At 43.9% G+C, this 21,518-nt stretch overlaps 1 protein-coding gene across 3 annotated transcripts in view; it reads left to right on the forward strand.

Annotated features, from left to right (window-relative positions):
- The window catches only part of TRIM55 (tripartite motif containing 55), a 202,556-nt gene that overhangs the window by 125,865 nt on the left and 55,173 nt on the right, over positions 1-21,518 (forward strand). For all 3 annotated transcript variants that reach the window (XM_040354332.1, XM_040354331.1, XM_040354333.1), the window contains exons 5-7: positions 15,331-15,564; positions 18,691-18,713; positions 18,805-18,929. In XM_040354332.1, the coding sequence (XP_040210266.1) occupies positions 15,331-15,564; positions 18,691-18,713; positions 18,805-18,929 (382 nt within the window). The remainder of the gene's footprint in view (positions 1-15,330; positions 15,565-18,690; positions 18,714-18,804; positions 18,930-21,518) is intronic.

Genomic DNA, 21,518 nt, shown 5'->3' on the forward strand with positions numbered 1-21,518 from the left:
TGATTTTTACATGAAGGAGAGCAGTGCCAGAATAGGCCCGGTGGACAAGTGGTTAAAGCAGGGGTGGCCAAACTTTTTTCAAAGAGGGCCAGATTTGATGAAGTGAACATGCGTAAGGGCGAACATTTTGCTGACATTCTTTGAACCATTAAGATTTGGTCTAAGTGTGTTTGCCCGAGCACTAATACACTGCCCAACAATAATTATCTTGCCTTTGTGGCTGTGTGTGTTGAAGAGATGAGCTCAGGCGTATTATTTGGATATACCGTATTTATTGGCGTATAATACGCACCTTAACGTTAGGAGGGAAGTTTCAGGAAAAAAATGTAAATAAAGAACTGTGAAGCAAAATAAGGGTCATTGCCCATCAATGCAGCCTTGCCATTGCCATGAATCCAGCCTTGCCATTGCCATGAATGCAGCCTCTCCATTGCCATGAATGCAGCCTGATCGATGCCCATCTGCAGCCTCGGAGGGGAGGCGGGACGAGTGCCAACAGATTACATACAGGAGAATCTCCTGTTTACACAGCAGCCTCTTTAATACAATGTCCCGCCTCCTATGATAGACAGAGGAGTTGTCCAATGGTAGCCCAGGAGACAAGACTTCCTATCACAGATGCCGCAGAGTAAACAGGAGATTCTCCTGTATGTAATTTGACAGCACTCATTCCCAGCCCCTTCCTGTCCCCTCGGAGGCAGCACAGATAAATACAGTATATATCCAAATTACCAGGGGGGCCACATTAAACTGCAACGGGGGGCGCAATTGGCCCCCGGGCCGGACTTTGGACATGCCTGGGTTAAAGTGATTCGCTTAAGGGCTTCAAGTGGATTTTGCATTAAACTACAAGTCCCGGATTCTCAGAGGACTTACGACGGCGTAGCGCCATGTACGCCGTCGTAAGTCCGAATCCGAGCCGTCGTATCTATGCGCCTGATTCTTAGAATCAGTTATGCATAGATTTCTATTACATCCGACTGGCGTAAGTCTCTTATGCCGTCGGAGCCTAACTGCATTTTTACGCTGGCCGCTAGGGGCGTGTAAGCTGATTTACGCGTCAAAATATGTAAATTAGCTAGATACGCGAATACCCGAATGTACGCGCGGCCGACGCAGAAAAGATACGCCGTTTACGTTAGGCTTTTCCCAGCGTAATGTTGCCCCTGCTATATGAGGCATAACTGCGGCGTACCAATGTTAAGTATGGCCGTCGTTCCCGCGTCGAAATTTTAAAAAGTTACGTCGTTTGCGTAAGTCATCCGTGAATGGGGCTGGACGTCATTTACGTTCACGTCGAAAACAATGACGTACCTGCGGCGTACTTTGGAGCAATGCACACTGGGAAATTCCACGGACGTCGCATGCGCCGTTCGGGAAAAACGTCAATCACGTCGGGTCACAGTACATTTACATAAAACACGCCCCCCCTGGTCCAAATTTGAATTAGGCGGGCTTACGACGGCCGATTTACGCTACGCCGCCGCAACTTACGGAGCACTTGCCCGTCTAAGTTGCGGAGGCGTAACGTAAAGCGGATACGTTACGCCCGCACAAAATTACGCCACTGGACGAGAATCTGGCCCCAAGTCTATAGAAATGAAAAACCCTCTTGCAGCAGGTCCAAAGAAGATTAATGGCAGGTCAAATGTGCAGTCCATGAATTCTGACTGATCTCAGAAGTGTCTCAATCTCATATCAAACTGATGAAGGGGGCAAAAATCCAAAGGCCCTAATGCTGCATGCCAAGGCATTGTTCTGCGTTTTCATATGCAACTATTTGCAAATGAACAGCTATGCAATTGCATTGAAATTTGTAGTGTCTCACTAAATAATATTACCAAATTTAGAAAAAAACAAGCTGAAACACAGCAAATGTTATAGTAAACATGGTGGCTTATTTTTGAGTAGTAGATCAGCAAAGGTTTGAAGATTTTTTTAGATTATATATTTTTTTTCTATTTGTATATAGAATTCCTTCATCATAATTACAAACAACATTAAAAAATTCAACGTTGAAGCACAAATCTTTTTTTTTTTTCCATTCTGACTTCCATTCTGATTTTTACTAAAGGTAACATAATTATGCATTTATGGTATAAGGTCAGCATGAAGTATGCAGGTTTGCTTCGAGGAAAAGAGCATTTGATCATACAGCAGATTAACCATATCATAACAAGAGGTCACTTACCTAGATGCCCTCGCCAAAATTACTAGTCAAGTTTGTAGCGGGAAGGTCTTCGCTGCCATAAGAGCTCTAAAAGATCTAAGGCCTATAACAGCAGACAAACCCCTCCCAAATGAAGGCCAATATGTACTGCCTCAGTAGGGTTTAAAACAACTTATTGTATATCCAAGTCAAATGCGAATAACTGCGATGATCCCCCCAAAAAACATAGCCTCTCAACTGTTTGGATTCTGAATCTGAATCAAAAAAGATAACAAGAGTTGTGGGGGTAGACTTATTAAAGGTAAATAGGCTGTTCATTCTGCAAGGGGAAATGTACTTTGCACTGTAATTTTCCCCTAGCTTAGTGAATGTGCTAAAATTTCAATTTGCAAAGACTGTTTAGTCACTTACACATGATTTGATTATGAAAGTCAGCAGAGCTTTACCTAATTCATTAAGGTCTTAGCAAAATTCCCTTTCAAAGTGCAACTTATCTTTCAAAGTGAGAAAAGACAATATGGTGTGGTGCTTGCAATTTCCCTATACAAAAATGTAAATAAATTCCCTTCAGTGACACTATATACATAGTCCTCTACTGTACTGTACTCTAATGCACTCCCCTCAGTTATGTCCTTAACCTCCCTGGCGGTATGATTCTTTCAGAAAAAAGGAGCTGAAAGCGGTACCATTATTTGCAAGGAAATTTGGCGTTTTATACTGTAGGCCTGTAATTCTTAGGAATAACTCACTTAAATCTGACCAAACAAGAGTCTAGTAGGCATCCCGGGTATGAATTTTTTTTAAAAACAAAATGATAAATTATAATATAATAAATAATTATAAATTATTATAACAAATAATAATATAATTATAATAACAATTATTCAATAATGTAATCAACTCAAAATCACTGAAATTTGCTCAGTTGCAGAATTGTTGCTGTCATTACTTTTATTTTTTTATGACGAATTTCCCCGCAAATCGCTATCGCACAATTCTGCAAGTGATTATAATTTATTATCGCTGTTTTCTAGCTGCTCTAAAACCATTTTTGACATAAAGGGACACTTTTGGTTGCTATGGACAATCTACAGTTTGCAGTCAGAAAGAACAGTTTTTATTATATAAAAGTACATGTAGGGCACTGGGCAGACCACTAGGGACAAGGGTGTGTGTATTTTTTACATACAGTACTGTAATCTATAAGATTACAGTATACTGTATGTATTGTGTTTGTTTACGTTTTTGAATTTGGCACCGTTCTCCGCTCCCGTGCGTCGTAACGTCGCAGGGAACGGAGATCGGCGGCACACAGAGGCACTGTGTGAATCGAGTGAGGACCCACTCGCTCACACAGCGCGGTGGCATCGCTGGATCCAGGGACAAGGTAAGTAAACCCTGCCTATGGATGCTGTGAGGCAAGCCCGAGTCTGACTCGGGGTTACCGATCGCAGCACAGAAATGTAACCCCGAGTCAGACTCGGGAACACCGCCAGGGGGGTTAAAGTGGATGTAAACCCTCTCCTATACCCAGTGAAGTGAATAGCCTCAGATGATACTCAGAGATGAAACAAATATCCCTACATACGTTTTACATGTCTTCAGCTTTCTATACTCTCTAGAAAGTGCAGATTGTGTTACAAATCTTGTTTCCTAATTCAGCAGTGGGTGTGGAGTCTGGCCATACACTGTGTTAGAGATGATTGGAGAAAAGGCACCCCCCCCCCCCCCACACACACACATAGGCAGAGGAACGAAGGAACATGCAGAGCTGTACTGTCTGCTTATCTATCTCTAAGTTCCCTTTCTCTCATAGTGCATAAATATTGCAAACAATATAAATTCTGTGCAAAATTCAGCAAGACAAGTCTCTGTGTTCGACAAAGTGTCTTGTGCCCAGAGGTAGAAATTCCAATATCTTCACTTATTGTGACTGATAAGTGAACACCACACTCACCAGATCTCCATAACCCCATATCAATCGGTTTAAAGAGCTTTAAGAGTATATATTTCCTCCAGCAGCTTTACCCACATTCGCTCCCCAGGATCAGTTCTAGTTAAACTTTTCTCCAGTTTGTAAATGCAAAGGGAAAAAAAGCCAGGAGGCAGCCTCTAATAGTGTAATTCTGCCTTTATTGGCAATTTAAAACAATTAAATTACACTTACGCCATAACAGTGCTTGTATATACACACACGTTACAGCGCATGTAAACCACTTCCTGGAGCCACCTGCACTCCACAGACCAGAAATATGAAAGCAGAAGTGACGTAGTAAGCCCTTCCAACTAGTTTTATTACACTGACGTCTTCAGGATTCCTGAAGACCCAGTAATATGGGGTCATGGAGATCTAGTGAGTGTGGTGTTCACAAGGGAAGCACATATCAGTCACAGTTTTCTACATCTGGGCACAAGACACTTTTTAAAGAGCACTTTATGAACACTGAGGGGTTGATTTACTAAAAGAAATAGACTGTGCAGTTGCTCCAGAGCTTAGTAAATGAGGTAAAGCTTCACTTTGCAAAAAGTACTCAATCGTGTGCAAGGGAAAAAAATGCATTTTTGCTTGCACATGATTGGATGATGGAAGTTAGCAGAGCTTTTGCTCATTTACTAAGCTCTGGAGAAACTGCTCTTGCAGAGTACAACTGCACTTTGCAAAGTGCACAGTGTATTTGTTTTTAACCACTTGCCGCCCGCCAATGACAGATTGACGGCGGCAAAGTGGTTGTAGAATCCTGACCGGACGTCATATGACGTCCTCAGGATTCTGAGCCGCTGCGCGCCCCCGGGGGCGCGCATCGCGGCGATCGTTGTTGCGGGGTGTCAGTCTGACACCCCGCAAACACCGATCTCGGTAAAGAGTCTCTCACGGAGACTCTTTACCACGTGATCAGCCGTGTCCAACCACGGCTGATCACGATGTAAACAGGAAGAGCCGTTGATGGCTCTTCCTCACTCGCGTCTGACAGACGCGAGTAGAGGAGAGCCGATCGGCGGCTCTCCTGACAGGGGGGGTTCGCGCTGATTGTTTATCAGCGCAGCCCCCCCTCGGATCGCCACATGGACCACCAGGGATGCCCACCAGGGAAGGGCAAAACAAAAAAAGATGCAAAAAAAAAAGTCAAAAAAAAAAATAAAAAGTCTGAAAAAAAATGGGAAAAAAAAAAAGATGCAAAAAAAAAAAGATGCCAATCAGTGCCCACAGATGGGCACTGACTGGCAACAAGTAAATCAGTGACGCCCCACAGTGTCCATCAGTGCCACCCCAGTGCCGCCCATGAGTGCCCATCTGTGCCGCCCATAAGTGCCCATCTGTGCCGCCCATGTGTGCCCATCTGTGCCGCCCATGAGTGCCCATCTGTGCCGCCCATGAGTGCCCAGTGCCGCCCATGAGTGCCCATCAGTGCCGCCCATGAGTGCCCATCAGTGCCGCCCATGAGTGCCCATCAGTGCCGCCTATGTGTGCCCATGAGTGCCGTCTATGTGTGCCCATCAGTGCCACATACCAGCGCCGCCAATCAGTGCCACCTCATCTGTGCCCGTCAGTACTACCTTGTCGATGTCCATCAGTGCCATCTCATCTGTGCCCATCAGTGCCACCATATCAGTGCCCGTAATTGAAAGAGAAAACGTACTTATTTACAAATAAAATTACAGAAAAAAATAAAAACGTAATCTTTTTCAAAATTTTCGGTCTTTTTTTAGTTGTTGCGCAAAAAAAAAAATCGCAGAGGTGATCAAATACCACCAAAAGAAAGCTCTATTTGTGGGTAAAAAAGGACGCCAATTTTGTTTGGGTACAGTGTAGCATGACCGCGCAATTGCCATTCAAATTGCGACAGTGCTGAAAGCTGAAAATTGGCTTGGGCGGGAAGGTATATACGTGCCCTGTATGGAAGTGGTTAATAAATCAACCCCTGAATCTCAACACTGTTTATTGAATAAATGTACCTCACACAGAGACTTGTCTTGCTGACTTTTGCACAGAATTTATATTGTTTACAATATTTATGCACTATATTGCACAGTGATTGTAAAGCCGCGTACACACGATCAGTCCATCCGATGAGAACGGTCTGATGGACCGTTTTTATCAGTTAAAGCGGATCTCCACTCTAAAGTGGAGTCCCGCTGATCGGAACCCTCCCCCCCTCCGGTGTCACATTTGACACCTTTCAGGGGGGAGGGGGGTGCAGATACCTGTCTACAGACAGGTATCTGCACCCACTTCCGGCCCTACGATACGGGCAAAGGACGGGTTTTTTCCTTCCTTCCTGTCCGTCCCCCCGTTGTATGCTGGGAACACTCGGCTCCCAGCACACAGCGGGAGCCAATCGGCGGGCGCAGCGCGACTCGCGCATGCGCCGTAGGGAACCGGGCAGTGAAGCCGGAGCGCTTCACTTCCTGGTTCCCTCACCGAGGATGGAGGGGGGAGCAGCAGGGTGACGAGCGATCGGCTCGTCATCTGCTGCGATCACCGCTGGACTCCAGGACAGGTAAGTGTCCTTATATTAAAAGTCAGCAGCTGCAGTATTTGTAGCTGCTGGCTTTTAATATATTTTTCCCGTGGCACATCCGCTTTAACCGATGAAGCTGACTGATGGTCCGTCGCGCCTACACACCATCGGTTAAAAAAACGATCATGTCAGAACGCGGTGACGTAAAACACAACGACGTGCTGAAAAAAAGTTCAATGCTTCCAAGCATGCTTCGACTTGATTCTGAGCATGCGTGGATTTTTAACCGATGGTCGTGCCTTTTAACGATCAGTTTTGTCCTATCGGTTAGGAATCCATCGGTTAAAATTTAAAGCAAGTTGGCTTTTTTTTAACCGATGGTTAAATAACCTATGGGGCCCACACACGATCGGTTTTGACCGATGAAAACGGTCCATCAGACCGTTGTCCTCTGTTTAACCTATCGTGTGTACGAGGCCCTAATTGTCAGTCAGCTGCGTCCAGGCTCAGACATCTGTCCCGGGACCGCAGATAATCGCTCTGTGTGCGCCTACGTTCAATCAGCAGTGGCGGCTGTCAGGGCCGAAGAGAGCCTTCAGAGACAGGGACATACCAGAAGTTGCATCATAGCTCTGGACCTGAAAAGAGTTCTGTGACTAACAGTACTCAAACATCTGGAAAGCACCATAGTGTATTGCCCAGTGCCTGAAGTTCACATTCCAGCCTAGCCTCATGATGTGCAGAGGCCTACACACAGAGCGAGTCTTCAAAGACTGGGTCAACCAGAAGCTGTGCCTGGACCCTAAGTGCACTCTGCGGTCACTTAATAGAGTACACAAAGTTCTTTAAAGCATTTCAAGCAGAACCCAGTGCCCAGTTCTAGCACCGCAATCTTCCAGGTACAGCCCCCAAAGCTGTTGCTGATGATACGTTGAGCCAGATATCTGCTGTGTAGAGATTAGCTGAAACAACATCCTAAGATTCTGAGGAAAAGGCATCCAAACTCCTAGAACACTAGCAAAAAATGGAACCATGATAGTTGTATGCAGGGTTATATAGGGGCTGGCATTTAAGGGTTTTCCTGTTTGCTAGTGTCCAAACCACCTGTAGGCAGTAGCACATAACCCAAACATTCAGGAAAGTCTACAGTCATATGTCCCTTAAAGCGGTTGTATAGTTTGTTTTTTTACTTTTACCTACAGGTAATCCTATAATAAGGCTTACCTGTAGGTAAAAAAAATATCTCCTAAATCTTTACGGTTTAGGAGATATTCCCCTCGCAATGAGCCGCTGATTGCAGCGGCGCATGCACACAGGGGATTCTTGGGTGAAGGCCCTGCAGACGCCAGACCTTGCCGGAAAGAAGTCTCCCGCGTGCATTCTCGGGAGTGATGACATCGCAGCTCCAGCCACTCACAGCGCTGGAGCCACGATACCCGGAAGACACGGCGAGGCAACATGTCAGCTACCTTGACGTGGACCAGGTAAGGTACCGACGCCTCGTTCTAAGGTAAGTATTTCATAATAATATAATAATTATGCCTTTTGCCTTACAGGTGACAACATTTTTTTTTCTATGGGACTATACAACCGCTTTAATGAACAATAAAGAAAATAGTTGTTGGGTTTAAATACACTTTGAAGGAAGGGGGAAATAATGGATCTATTTTTAGAATGAACAAGCATTCAATCAAGTCATCAACAAGCGACACACCACATCGTATTTAAAAAATATGGGTCAGATTCACGTAGATCTGCGGCGGCGTAACGTATCGCATTTACTTTACGCCGCCGCAAGTTTTACGGGCAAGTGCTTGATTCACAAAGCACTTGCCTGTAAAGTTGCGGTGGCGTAGCGTAAATCCCCCTGGCGCAAGCCCGCCTAATTCAAATGTTTCGGGTAGGGGGCGTGGATCATTTAAATTAGACGCGTTCCCGCGCCGAACGTACTGCGCATGCGCCGTCCCTAAATTTTCCCGACGTGCATTGCGCTAAATGACGTCGCAAGGACGTCATTGGTTTCGACGTGAACGTAAATGGTGTCCAGCCCCATTCACGGACGAGTTACGCAAACGACGTAAAATTTTCAAATTTCGACGTGGGAACGTGGACGCGTATCTCTTACGGAAACGGCGTAAATTTACTGCGATGGGCAAGCGTACGTTCTTGAATCGGCGTAACGACTCATTTGCATATTCTACGCTGACCGCAATGGAAGCGCCACCTAGCGGCCAGCGTAAATATTGCACCCTAAGATACGACGGCGCAGGCATGTTTAAGTGTATCTCAGTTTGAGAATACACTTAAACATACGGCTGGCTTAGATTCGGAGTTACGTCGGCGTATCTGCTGATACGCCGGCGTAACTCTTTGAGAATCTGGCCCTATATATTTTGTCCATAGTTGCATTTTTTATTTACTTAGTCTTTTTTTTTTTATTACAAATTGTATTGTAGGTTCAATAGCAGACAGTGTGCCCAGTAAGAATGTGGCGTCATAACATTTGCAGATTAAATATTGTAAATGAGCCTTCAGGAGACTGATTATGTCTGCATTGTCCTTTGGAAAGAGCATTCTAATTGCACTATGCCGTAAGAACAATCATCTTCCACTTGTGCCTTATTTCTCCCTTTTACGTGTATCCTGGTTAAGAATGAAAAGTGTTAGTGACTTGGTCACATTTCAGTTCAGGTCACTGTCTCATGAGCTGGCTTTATTTGATGTAATGAAAGCTAGGTGAATGTTTATTGGATTTAAATGTGAAGGCTTATTGGTTTGAGATAGGGTCAAAAGAAGAATTTGAATGCAAAAAAGAAGAGAAATGAAGATCAAAATGACCTGTATGCCTTCAATAGCTGCATACAGTGATGGTAAATGGCTGTGGCTTTTAATTCCACAGAAGTCCAAAATGAGCTCATTTGTTTGGATGTAGTAAAAAGATGATGCTATTATCACAGAAATAACTATACTCAAATAATCATTATTTAGAAGTGTGCCTAAAACATATTTCATTAAGGACATTTTTATCACATGTAAGAAATGCATAAAGGGATCACCTATGATTATGTAAATAGTAATATTGGATGACAAGTAAAATCAATCAAAACCCTGCTGATTTGAAAGTTGAAAACTTGAAAACTAAAGCTGGCCATGCATGCTAAGATTTCTCTTATTCAAACCCTCTGGCTATAAGAGAAAAATCACTTGATTCCTCTATTCGGACTAAACAAAGTGGACAGATGAATCTACAGCAGTAGCGACTGGTGGGTTCTTCTTTTGGGGGCGGCAAATAAACAAGACCCCCACCAGCGGCATGGCACGGCTCTGAAACAGCACCCTACAGCCGCCGGCAGTCCATCACTTACCCGCTCATGTGGCAGGGCTGTGGTGTCCTCTCCTGCTCTCCTGGAGTGCTGGCAGCAGCCGTGGCAGCTGCGGTGTCTGCTCCATCAGCTTCCAACTTTCTCCGCCGTGTCTCCACTTCCACCTAAGCGTTAGGCATCCAATAGCATCACCTGATTGGTGTAGAGGAACTTTAGTATGATAATAACAAAAATGTATTCGCTATTGTCACACAACTGGGTGGCCTCGGAGCGCAATGCTCTGCACTCCGAGGTCACCCTATTTTGAAGCCTATTAGAGCCTCTGGCTCTATTATCAGGTGCTTTAAAAATCACCCACCCCGCATTGGAATCCATGGCCTGGCACCACTGATATGTAGATCAGGGGGCCGGACGCATGGATAGGGGAGGCGGCCGCCACTGATCTACAGTGACCACTAATGTATTCTGACAGCCGGCATCCACAGCTGCCAGAATAACCCAGCAGTGCCAGCATCCAATCAGGCCAACAATTTTCCATCCGGCTTTTACAACAAAAGTACATTTTTTCGATTGACTTTTTGTTGAGCTGGGTGGTGTGGACAAGTGCCACCCATGGAACAAATTTTGACCAATTAGGCAGGAATCAGACAAAATTCAATCCATGTATAACCAGCTTAGGTAAGCATTTTAACTCCACTAAACACAGCCCATTAAATTTATTTTAATCTGAGCTTCTGATTATCCTGAGCCTACCTTAAGGAATAATTTCAATAAAACCAGCAACTGTTGGGTCAAGGAACACCTTGGTCAGGACTATGCAATGTACAACATGAGGTATAGAGTGCAGGGGCCAGGAGTCAGTAACATACAAAACAACACATGGAGTGCATCACCTGTTCACATCATATTCCCCCTTACATCAAGAATCCCCATCAGAGTCCTCCCCCTTACATCAGGATCCCCCGATCCCCCCTTACATCAGGATCCCCAGAGTCTCCCACTTACATCAGGGTGCCCAAAGTTCCACACTTACATTGGGATTCCAATAGTTCCCACTTCTCCCTTACGTCAGGCACACCAGAGTCCCCCTTCCCCAAAACCAGGGTCCCTAGAGTATCTCCCCTTACATCATGGTCTCCAGAGTCACTCCCACCTTACATTAGGCTTTCCAGAGTCTCTGTACTTTCATCAGGGTCCCCAGAGTGATCCCCATCTTACATCAGGTTCCCCACAGTCCCCCCTTCTTACATAAGGGTTCCTAGAGTCACTCCCTCCTTACATAAGGGTCCCCAGAGTCACTCCTCCGTACATAAGGGTCCCCAGAGTCACCCCCTTACATAAGGGTCCCCACAGTTACCCCCTTACATTAAGGTCCCCAAAGTCACACCATTATATAAGGGTCCCCACAGTTACCCCTTTATTACATCAGGGCCCCTAAAGTTCTTCTGCTTACATCAAGGTCCCTAGAGCTGCCCCCCAAAATTAAATTAGGGTCTGCAGAGTTTCCTTACATCCCTTGGAACACAATCCACTGCTTTCCATTATCAGTGCAGCCAGCAGCTACACAAGAATGCCGGGAGGTGGGCACTGGCCAAAGGTCTGGAAAAGGAAGTTTTGTCCTCCTCTCTGAATACTGGGGGGCAGAGCAAGCACTTGACTGGTTGCTAGGATTAAAGGTGCTCCTAGCAACCAATTACTATAGCTGTGTACCCACCTATAAATGCGCACCCACTCACAGTAAAGTAGAGGTTGTCTGGCAGAAAAAAGCATTAAACATGAAGCTTAGAAGACCCAAAGATGGTTAAGCAAAAGTGCAAATGCCTCTTCTGAGCTCTCACACCGATTAAAGACGTATTCTCCTCTGCTCTTGTAATGGATGTATTATCATAATAATACATGTATTATCAGTTATAAGTTACTTTCATATTTCTTATATTAAATAGAACTATAGGCAAAACTTTTTTCATGTTGGATAAAGTAAAGGAGGGTTATAACCCTGTCAGCCTTCTTTTTTTTCCATCTGTGTCCCATTGGGGAGATTTACCTTCACTTCCTGTCCCAAAACAGGAACTGAGAGAAAAAACTTGAAAATAAAAGGGAATCTCTTGGGGGGGCTCCAGGTCACCAGAACTACAGTAGGTGCCTCTGATTTTGTATATCCAGCGCGATGGGATTGCGCTGGATATCGCCACCGGAGGCTGTGCTTCTCGCGCTCGCTGCCCCCACGACATGCCGCACATCCATAGCAATCCATTGGGGGCGGCGAGCTGGAGGAGCGACATAGCTTGGCGCTGGCTCCTGTGACAGGGATCGTGGGTGGTCAATCTCGCCGCTAGCAGAGGCGAGAATGACACCAAATCGGTGGCACCTACTGTAGTATCTCAATTTCAGCTTATGTTTGGCCAGCCTCAGCAGCTGCCCTCACGCTTCCACCTCTCCCCTCCTTTCTCATTTTGGATGATGGTACTATTTTTATGTCTAGTCTTGTTATTTGAGGCTATACTCAAAAATTCTTAGTATCCCAATTGGAAGATTTCCCCTCTTTTACTTTTCAATGATAATGGTAAACAGAACAGTTAGAAAGGGTGAATCTCACAGACAGGAGCACAGACAGCAATAAAAACCTAATAAGATGTTCTAATCCATCTCCACTTTATCCAAAACTAAAAAAGTTCTGCCTTTAGTTATACTTTAAGGAAAGCATTATTGCTAATTTTGTGATGACCTGGAAAGAAATGTTGTACTTGTCTCCATTGTGTATCTATTCATAAGTGTCTTATAAACATGTCCTCGATTTCAGTTATGCATTAGGGCAAGGCTTGGTTTGTCTGTTCTCTAGAGTGTATTTTTTTTAATAAACCTGATATTGAACACGGATATCACTCACAGTGCATTGATACAGATTTCTAGCACCAAGCATGGGTATTATGCATAGATTTGGTGTGTGCAGCCATTTCTTATTTGCCTTTCTAAAATTACTTGTAAAGTTGGAACAAACAGAGGAAGGAGGAACAAAGATTGTCTCTGGACAGCCTCACTCTGAACAAATTGTAGCCTTTTATTAAAAGAAGGACAGCACTACAAGTCACAAACAGAGGAAGGAACCAGACCTTAGAGAGTGTCCTGACACTCCTGCTCGCCCCCTCCCCCCTCAAGAGGCTTTCTTCACACCAGGGAGAAAGCCTCGCATTACGGTGTGTAGTTACAGACAGAAGAACAGGAAGTGAGGATTTCTCAGAAGAAATAAGGACATTTAAAAGCAAAATGGAAGACAATGGAGGGTTGGCGGTCCCTAACCCCTGGGTATATTACATTGCGGCCCAGCTGCAGCATTTGGTGGGCTCCATGGCTCGGGACCCAGAGGGATCGGCGGCACGGCTGTTGCTGTACGCTTCTGGAGCTGAGACCATCCCCCTGGGCCTGGAGGCACAGATGTTTCTCAAATCCAATAAACAACACCCGACATTAACACGAACCCAAAAAAATCGGAACAAAGGTAGGCAGCTTCAGGGGGTGAGGGGGTTCACTGACCATAGTCCAATTTGGAAAAACCACTCCTACACTGAGTTGGCTAAGTTGCAGCAGGGCTCCCACTGGAAAACATATGGGATACACCTGTTGTCGCAGATATTTCATAATGGCAGGTTGCTGACATTTCCTCAGCTGCAGGCTAGATTTGATTTGCCTGCTTCTATGTGGCTATCCTATATTCAGCTGAGACATGCAGTGGCGGCGCAGGGGAATGCAGTGGAGTGGACAATGTCACCCACTCCGATATTCCGCATGCTGCGGTCGGCCTCTGAGACCAAGGGAATTATTTCCCAGTGCTATCAGATGCTGCTTTCCGAACATCTGGACGCGTTCCCGTGTGGGGCTTTTTCTGCCTGGCAGCGGGATCTCGGCCAGGTTACAGGTGACCAATGGGAGGAGGCCCTTCAATCCCTGACCACATGTTCCCTAAATGTCGCGCAAAAGGTCTCACAACTGTACATACTGCTGAGGGTACACTATACACCGGTAAGACTACACAGGATGGGTAGGCGAGCGGACCCGTTGTGCTGCCGATGCCAGCAACATGAAGGGGACCTGATACATCTCCTGTGGCGTTGCCCGAAGCTGCACAGATACTGGAGTGGGGTGGTGGAGACAATCAACTCTGCTTTTCAAACTAGGGTCCCGGTGGACCCTGTGTGTTGCCTGTTAGGGGTGTTGGAGGATGTGGTCCCCGAGGAAATGACCAGGGTAGCTGTATCTAGATCACTGTTCCAAGCTAGGAAATTGATACTTATGGGATGGAAGTCTGCCTCTCCGCCAGCGCACTCCTCATGGATTACACACATGGGAAAGGCTTTAGTGATGGAAAAATACATTTATCAACATAGAGGGTGTCCTGGCAGGTTTGAGAGAATATGGGGTATGTGGCTGGATACGCCAGGGTTGAGTCCCAGGGAGCTTGTTATGACCAGACTTCTGAGGTGTTTGTAAGCGGGTGCCACTGTGGGATCATGAGGGCTTGTCTGATGTATTATTGGTATCGAGGTGGGAGGGCATGTATATTTGCAAGAGAGGGAAGAATGATCTTGGTGGGTGGAGTAGGGGACAGGCTTCTATTCATGTATGATGTATGCTTTGAAGAAACCAACCTCGGTTTGTGCACTGGAGAGTGGTACTGTTTGTATAAATTTGTTTTTGTATCAATAAAAACCTTTCTGATTAAAAAAAAAAAAAAAAAAAGCAAAATGGAAGGATGAGGTAAGTGAAGGAGGACTGCACTAAGGTAAAGGAAGCTATTTAGGGAAACATTTTTTTACCTTTACAACCCCTTTAAGAAACAAAATGGAAAATAAAAAGATTACATAACATACCACATGGGGGCTGTAGTGTAGGGTCGGGAGTATATGTACAGAATAGCCTACAGAGTGCAGCAGTCAGGATTATATAACACTGTGCCCCTTACATTGTTGACCAGTAGTAGTAAAAAATGTGTCAATGGGATGGAAAAATGCCTCGTCAGTATTCAGTCAGAGCAAAAATACCCTGACGTTGATAAATGATAACAGATGAGAAATGGTAAGTCTCCAAGGGGAATCAGTGGATTTAACAAGTTCAGAGTGGCAAATTTTACTAATTCTATACTGTAACAATTGCTACTTTTTAGGAACATTACATCTAGTAGCATTTTCCATAGAAAAGTAAAGTGTTGATAAAGGTTGGTGAAACTTTTTCTTGATTGTTTTGAAGCATTAGAATTCTGCACAGTTGTTATATATTAGGTGAATGATTCGCAGGCAAATGCTTATGATTCCTGGTAAATTTTAGGTAAATATTCAGCAAATCTGAGATTCAACCTTTTATAAATGTGATATTTGTCTTTCAGGAAAACTGCAAGAGACAAAAAGAACAGCTGTGTGAGAAGTTTGATTATTTATATGCTATACTTGAAGAAAGAAAAGGTGAACTAACCCAAGTAATCACAAGAGACCAAGAAGAAAAATTTGAATATGTCAAGTCTTTAATGAAGAAATATGCAGATCATACAGAAACAGTTTCAAAATTGGTGGAATCAGGAATTCAGTTCTTGGATGAGCCAGAAATGGCAGTGTTCCTTCAAGTAAGTCCATATTATTATTATTATTATACAGGATTTATACAGCGCCAACAGTTTGTGCAGTGCTTCACATCAGGGAAGACAGTACAGTCACAATACAAATCAATACAGGAGGGATCAGAGGGCCCTGCTCATTAGAGCTTACAATCTAGAAGGGAGGGTCAAGTGGAACAAAGGGTAGTAGCTGTGGGAGATGATCAGGTGGACTCAAATGAAAATACAGTTGTTAGGTGTGGAAAGGGTAGGCTTCTCTGAAGAGGAGGGTTTTCAGGGATCCTCTAAAAGCTAATAGAGAAGGAGATAGGCGGATAGATTAGGGTAAGGAGTTCCATAGGCTTGGAGAGGCTCTGGAAAAGTCCTGGAGACAAGGACTTTTCCAGCAGGTCATGAGAGAGCTAGAGAGTAGGAGGTCTTGAGAAGAACGAAGAGAACGATTAGGTTGGTATTTAGAGACTAGGGCCCATATTCTCAGTGAAGTTACGATGGAGTATCTCAGGATATCTCAGGATACTCCATCGTAACTCCCTTTTTTGGCCCGTGTATCTATGCGACTGATTCTTAGAATCATTTTCTCATAGATACACTTAAGATCCGCCATCTGTAAGTCACTTACACTGGCGGATCTTAAATGTAATGACGCCGGCCGCCGCTAGATGGCATTTACGTGAAGGACTCATTTGCGTATGCAAATGATCCTTCTACGCCGATTCCCGAACGAGTTTGCGTCGCGTAACCGTCGCTAACGTCGTTTGCGTAAGCGGAAATTTAGTCCTGCTATTATGAGGAGTAAATTTCCGCAAGTCCCACGTAGGCCATGTTACGGATGGCGTCGGGTCCGCGTCGTGTTTTTTTGTCGGGTACGTCGCTTCCGTAAGTCGTTCTTGAATACGACTTTACGTCAATGACGCACACGTCGGCGTCATTGATGTTTTCCGCCGAGAACTGGAGCATGCGCACTGGGCTTTTTGAAGCCCGGCGCATGCGCAGTTCATTAGAGCGCTTAATTTGAATACAAGCCGCCCCCTTGGAGATCCGCCAGGCTACGCCGGGGCATTTACACTCCGCCGTCCCAACTTATGGAGCAAGTGTTTGGGGAATACAACACTTGGTCCTGTAAGTTGGGACAGCGGAGTGTAAGTGCCTTAAGCGCAGCCCGCGGATTTTTAGAGAGAATATGGGCCTAGGTCAGTGATGTAGCTGGGGGCAGAGTTGTGGATGGCTTTGTAGGTAATTGTTAGTAGTTTGAATTTATTCATATGACTACAAGGCATAGGTGTGCACAGCCTATTGCATTAGGGTGTGCACTACAGAGCACAAACATACACTTTGTGTATATCAGTAGAGCGAAGATTGGTGTCAGTTGGGCAGTGGACAGTGTTTTTATTATTTTTTATTTATTTTTTATTATTTTATATTTTTTTTACTCTAGGAGCCCTGTTATGGGGCTTTGGTGAAATATCTAGGGTCTAAATAGACCCCTGATGTCTTACTTTTGAGACGGAGAAAGACATTGAAGACAGAGATTCCCCAGTCCCTTTCTCAGCAGCCTGAAGTCAACATAGTTTACTATGCTTCCGTCAAGAATAAAGACAGGAGCGATCAGTACAGATCACTCACTGTGTTCATTCAGAAAATTCAGTCCAGTTAAATAAATATTTACCAGCCCCTTCCCCGCTCCTGAGAGGAGGGACGCTGGCAGCACTGCAGGAGGGAGACAAAAACAGGGGGAATCAGCACCACACGGGGTGATTAGGGTGTGAGCAAGCACACCCGGCACACCCTGTACGCACGCCTATGCCACAAGGAATATGTATAGATGTTATATATTCTCAGCTGTGCATGTGAGATGTGGAGTGCTTAGAACAGTATACATAGGGCCAGATCCACAAAGAAGATACGCCGCGTAACTTCTAGGATGCTCCGGCGTATCTTTTTTCTGTATTCAGAAAACAAGATACGCCGGAATTTAGCTAAGATCCGACTGGCGTAAACCTCTTACGCTGTCGTATCTTAGTTGCATATTTACGCTGGCCGCTAGGTGGCGTTTCCGTAGATTTACGCAAGGAATATGCAAATTAGGTAGATACACCCGGCGCATTTTTTTACGTCGTTTACGTAAGGCTTTTTCCGGCGTAAAGTTACCCCTGCTATATGAGGCGTACGCAATGTTAAGTATGGACGTCGGGCCACCGTCAAATTTTTTACGTTTTACGTCGTTTGCGTAAGTCGTTCGCGAATAGGGCTGTGCGTAAATTACGTTCACGTCTAAAGCATTGACGATTTGCGGCGTAATTTGGAGCATGTGCACTGGGATTTATTCGCGGGCGGCGCATGCGTCGTTTTCGTAAAAAACTAAAATACGTGGGGTCATGATTAGTTAGCATAGAACACGCACCCAACCAGCCTCTTTTGAATTAGGCGGGCTTACGCCACCCGATATACGCTACGCCGCCATAACTAAAGGCGTAACTTCTTTGTGAATACAGTATTCGCCTTTCTAAGTTACGGCGGCGTAGCGTTTCTGAGATACGCTACGCCCGCCTAAAGATAGGCGCATGTACGTGGATCTGGCCCAAAGTGTTTTACGTTTTATTATCCATGATTTATGTGGTTAAAAGTAATTTTAAATAATGTTCTTCAGTGTCCAGGCACAGAACACTCATGGACACTGAAGAACCAAGTGCAAAATTATACTACTAAATAGGGGATTCATGTAAAAGATATGAAACCCTGCTAATTGCCTTTTGCTAATTTCTTGATAGTAGCAGCATGAATGTAGTTAACAGTTTTCGATTGAATAGATTAATCCTAACCCTGCAATCCTGCTGAATTTGTGATAGAGTTGGTTAAATACTAAAGCTTTGCAAATTTTTGCAGAACCCCAGTAACTCTTCTGATATATATATATATATATATATATATATATATATATATATAGGGATACAATGGTTGGTAGTCCATAAGTCTGATTTGTGAATTTTTGTTTATGCATGTATTTTCCAGGGGAAACTTACTAGATAGTTGTGATCCTATATCAAAAATATAACACCACATGAAAGGAAATGCTATGCAGATTTTTTGTGCAAAATATTTATCTTTAATTTTATTTTTGTTTTGTATGCTTCACAGAATTCCAAGGCTTTGCTACAAAAGTGAGTGCCGTTTTATGCTGAGACTATTGTGTAAACTTGTATTGCTTAGCTTGGAACTATAAATTTGATCTTATTCTCTTTAATATTTAAGAATAACAGAAGCATCCAGAGGATTTCAAATGGAAAAAATTGAACCAGGATATGAAACCATGAATCACTTTACAGTGGACCTAAACAGAGAAGAGAGAATACTACGTGAGATAGATTTTTATAGAGGTATGCACCATGTTCTGGAAGTATGTTGCATATTAGGTATAAATAATATTTGCCATCAAAATAAATGAAACTATTTATGTGGGTAAAATAGTTTGAATACAATAAAAAGTCTTAAGGTTTTACACATAGGTAGACATTGTATATACAGTATCTCACAAAAGTGAGTACACCCCTCACATTTTGTTAAATATTTTATTATATCTTTTCATGTGACAACACTGAAGAGATGACACTTTGCTTCAATGCAGTAATGAGTGTACAGCTTGTATAACAGTGTAATTTTGCTGTCCCCTCAAAATAACTCAACACACAATATTTAACTTAACACGCCATTAAAGTCTAAACTGCTGGCAACAAAAGTGAGTACACCCCTAAATGAAAATGTCCAAATTGGGCTCAATAAGCCATTTTCCCTCCCAGTGTCATGTGACCCATTAGCATTACAGGGTCTCAGGTGTGAATAGGGAGCAGGTGTGTTTAATTTGGTGTTATTGCTCTCACTCTCTCATACATTTCACTTGAAGTTCAACATTGCACCTCATGGCAAAGAACTCTCTGAGGATCTGAAAAAAAAGAATTGTTGCTCTACATAAAGATGCCCTAGACTATAAGAAGATTGCCAAGACCCTGAAACTGAGCTGCAGCATGGTGGCCAAGACCATATAGCGGTTTAACAGGACAGGTTCCACTCAGAACAGGTCTTACCAAAGAAGTTGACTGTACATGCTCAACTTCATATCTAGAGGTTGACTTTGGAAAATATACGTATGAGTGCTGCCAGCATTGCTGCAGAGGTTGAAGGGGTGGGGGGGTCAGCCTGACAGTGCTCCGACCATACACCGCACACTGCATCAAATTGGTCTGCATGGCTGTTGTCCCAGAAGGAAGCTTCTTTTAAAGATGATGCACACGAAAGCCTGACTAAGGACAGGGACTATTGATTACTGGAACCATGTCCTGTGGTCCGAGGAGACCAAGATAAACTTATATGGTTCATATGGTGTCAAGCATGTGTGGCAGCAACCAGGTGAGAAATACAAAGACAAGTGTGTCTTGCCTACAGTCAAGCATGGTGGTGGGAGTGCCATGGTCTGGGGCTGCATAAGTGCTGCACTGGGGAGCTACAGTTCCTTGAGGGAACCATGAATGCCAACATGTACTGTGATATACTGAAGCAGAGCATAATCCCCTCACTTTGGAGTATTCCACCATGATAACGACCCCAAACACACCTCCAAGACAACCACTGCCTTGCTAAAGAAGCTGAGGGTAAAGGTGATGGACTGACCAAGCATGTCTCCCGACCTAAACCCTATTGAGCATCTGTGGGGCATCATCAAATGGAAGGTGGAGGAGTGGTTTCTAACATCCACCAGCTTCGTATTGTCACCATGGAGGAGTGGAAGAGGAGTGGAAGAGGAGTGTGAAGCTCTGGTGAACTCCATGCCCAAGAGGGTTAAGGCAGTGCTGGAAAATGATGGTGGCCACACAAAATATTGACACTTTGGGCCCAATTTGGACATTTTTACTTAGTGGTGTACTCACTTTTGTTGCTAGCGATATAGACATTAATGGCTGTGTAATGAGAGAATGGGTAACCGCTCAAAGAGAACCAGGTAATCTGATTCCTGTGGTCCGAGCCAAGGGTGCAGGCAGTGCAATCAAAATGCAGGTTAGGATGAAGGAAAAAAGCTGGGACAGCCGCACTCCAAAAAAACTCCTCCTTTAATTAAAAATCACAAAAAACATGCCACAGCAAAAAACAGCACAACAAAAGAAAAGCTGACGTTTCGCACTATGCCTTAGTGCTTCTTCATAGCTATGAATTCACCTCGCTCGATTCACACAGTGCCTCCGTGTGACGCCGATCTCCGTTCCCTGCGACGTTACGACGCACGGGGACGGAGAACGGCGCCAAATTCAAAAAAGTAAACAAACACCTTACATACAGTATACTGTAATCTTATAGATTACAGTACTGTATGTAAAAAAAACACACCCCCCTTGTCCCTAGTGGTCTGTCCAGTGTCATGCATGTCATTTTATATAATAAAAACGTTTCTTTCTCCCTGCAAACTGTAGATTGTCCATAGCAACCAAAAGTGTCCCTTTATGTCAAAAATGGTTTTAGATCAGCTAAAAAACAGCGATAATAAATTATAATCACTTGCAGAATTGTGCGATAGCGATTTGTGGGGAAATTCGTCATAAAAAAAAAAAAATAATGACAGCAACAATTCTGCAACTGAGCAAATTTCAGTGATTTTGATTTGATTACATTATTGAATAATTTTTATTATAATTATATTATTATTTGTTATAATTATTTATAATTATTTATTATATTATAATTTATAATTTTGTTTTTAAAAAAATGTCATACCCGGGATGCCTATTAGAAGCTTGTTTGGTCAGATTTAAGTGAGTTATTTCTAAAAATTACAGACCTACAATATAAAACGCCAAATTTCCTTGCAAATAATGGTACCGCTTTTAGCATGTTTTTTCTGACAGAATCATACCGCCAGGGAGGTTAATGGCTGTGTGTTGAGTTATTTTGAGGGGACAGCAAATTTACAATGTTATACA

The sequence above is a fragment of the Rana temporaria genome, chromosome 5 (genome assembly GCF_905171775.1).
Source record: "Rana temporaria chromosome 5, aRanTem1.1, whole genome shotgun sequence".
In the NCBI taxonomy this organism is placed as follows: domain Eukaryota; kingdom Metazoa; phylum Chordata; class Amphibia; order Anura; family Ranidae; genus Rana; species Rana temporaria.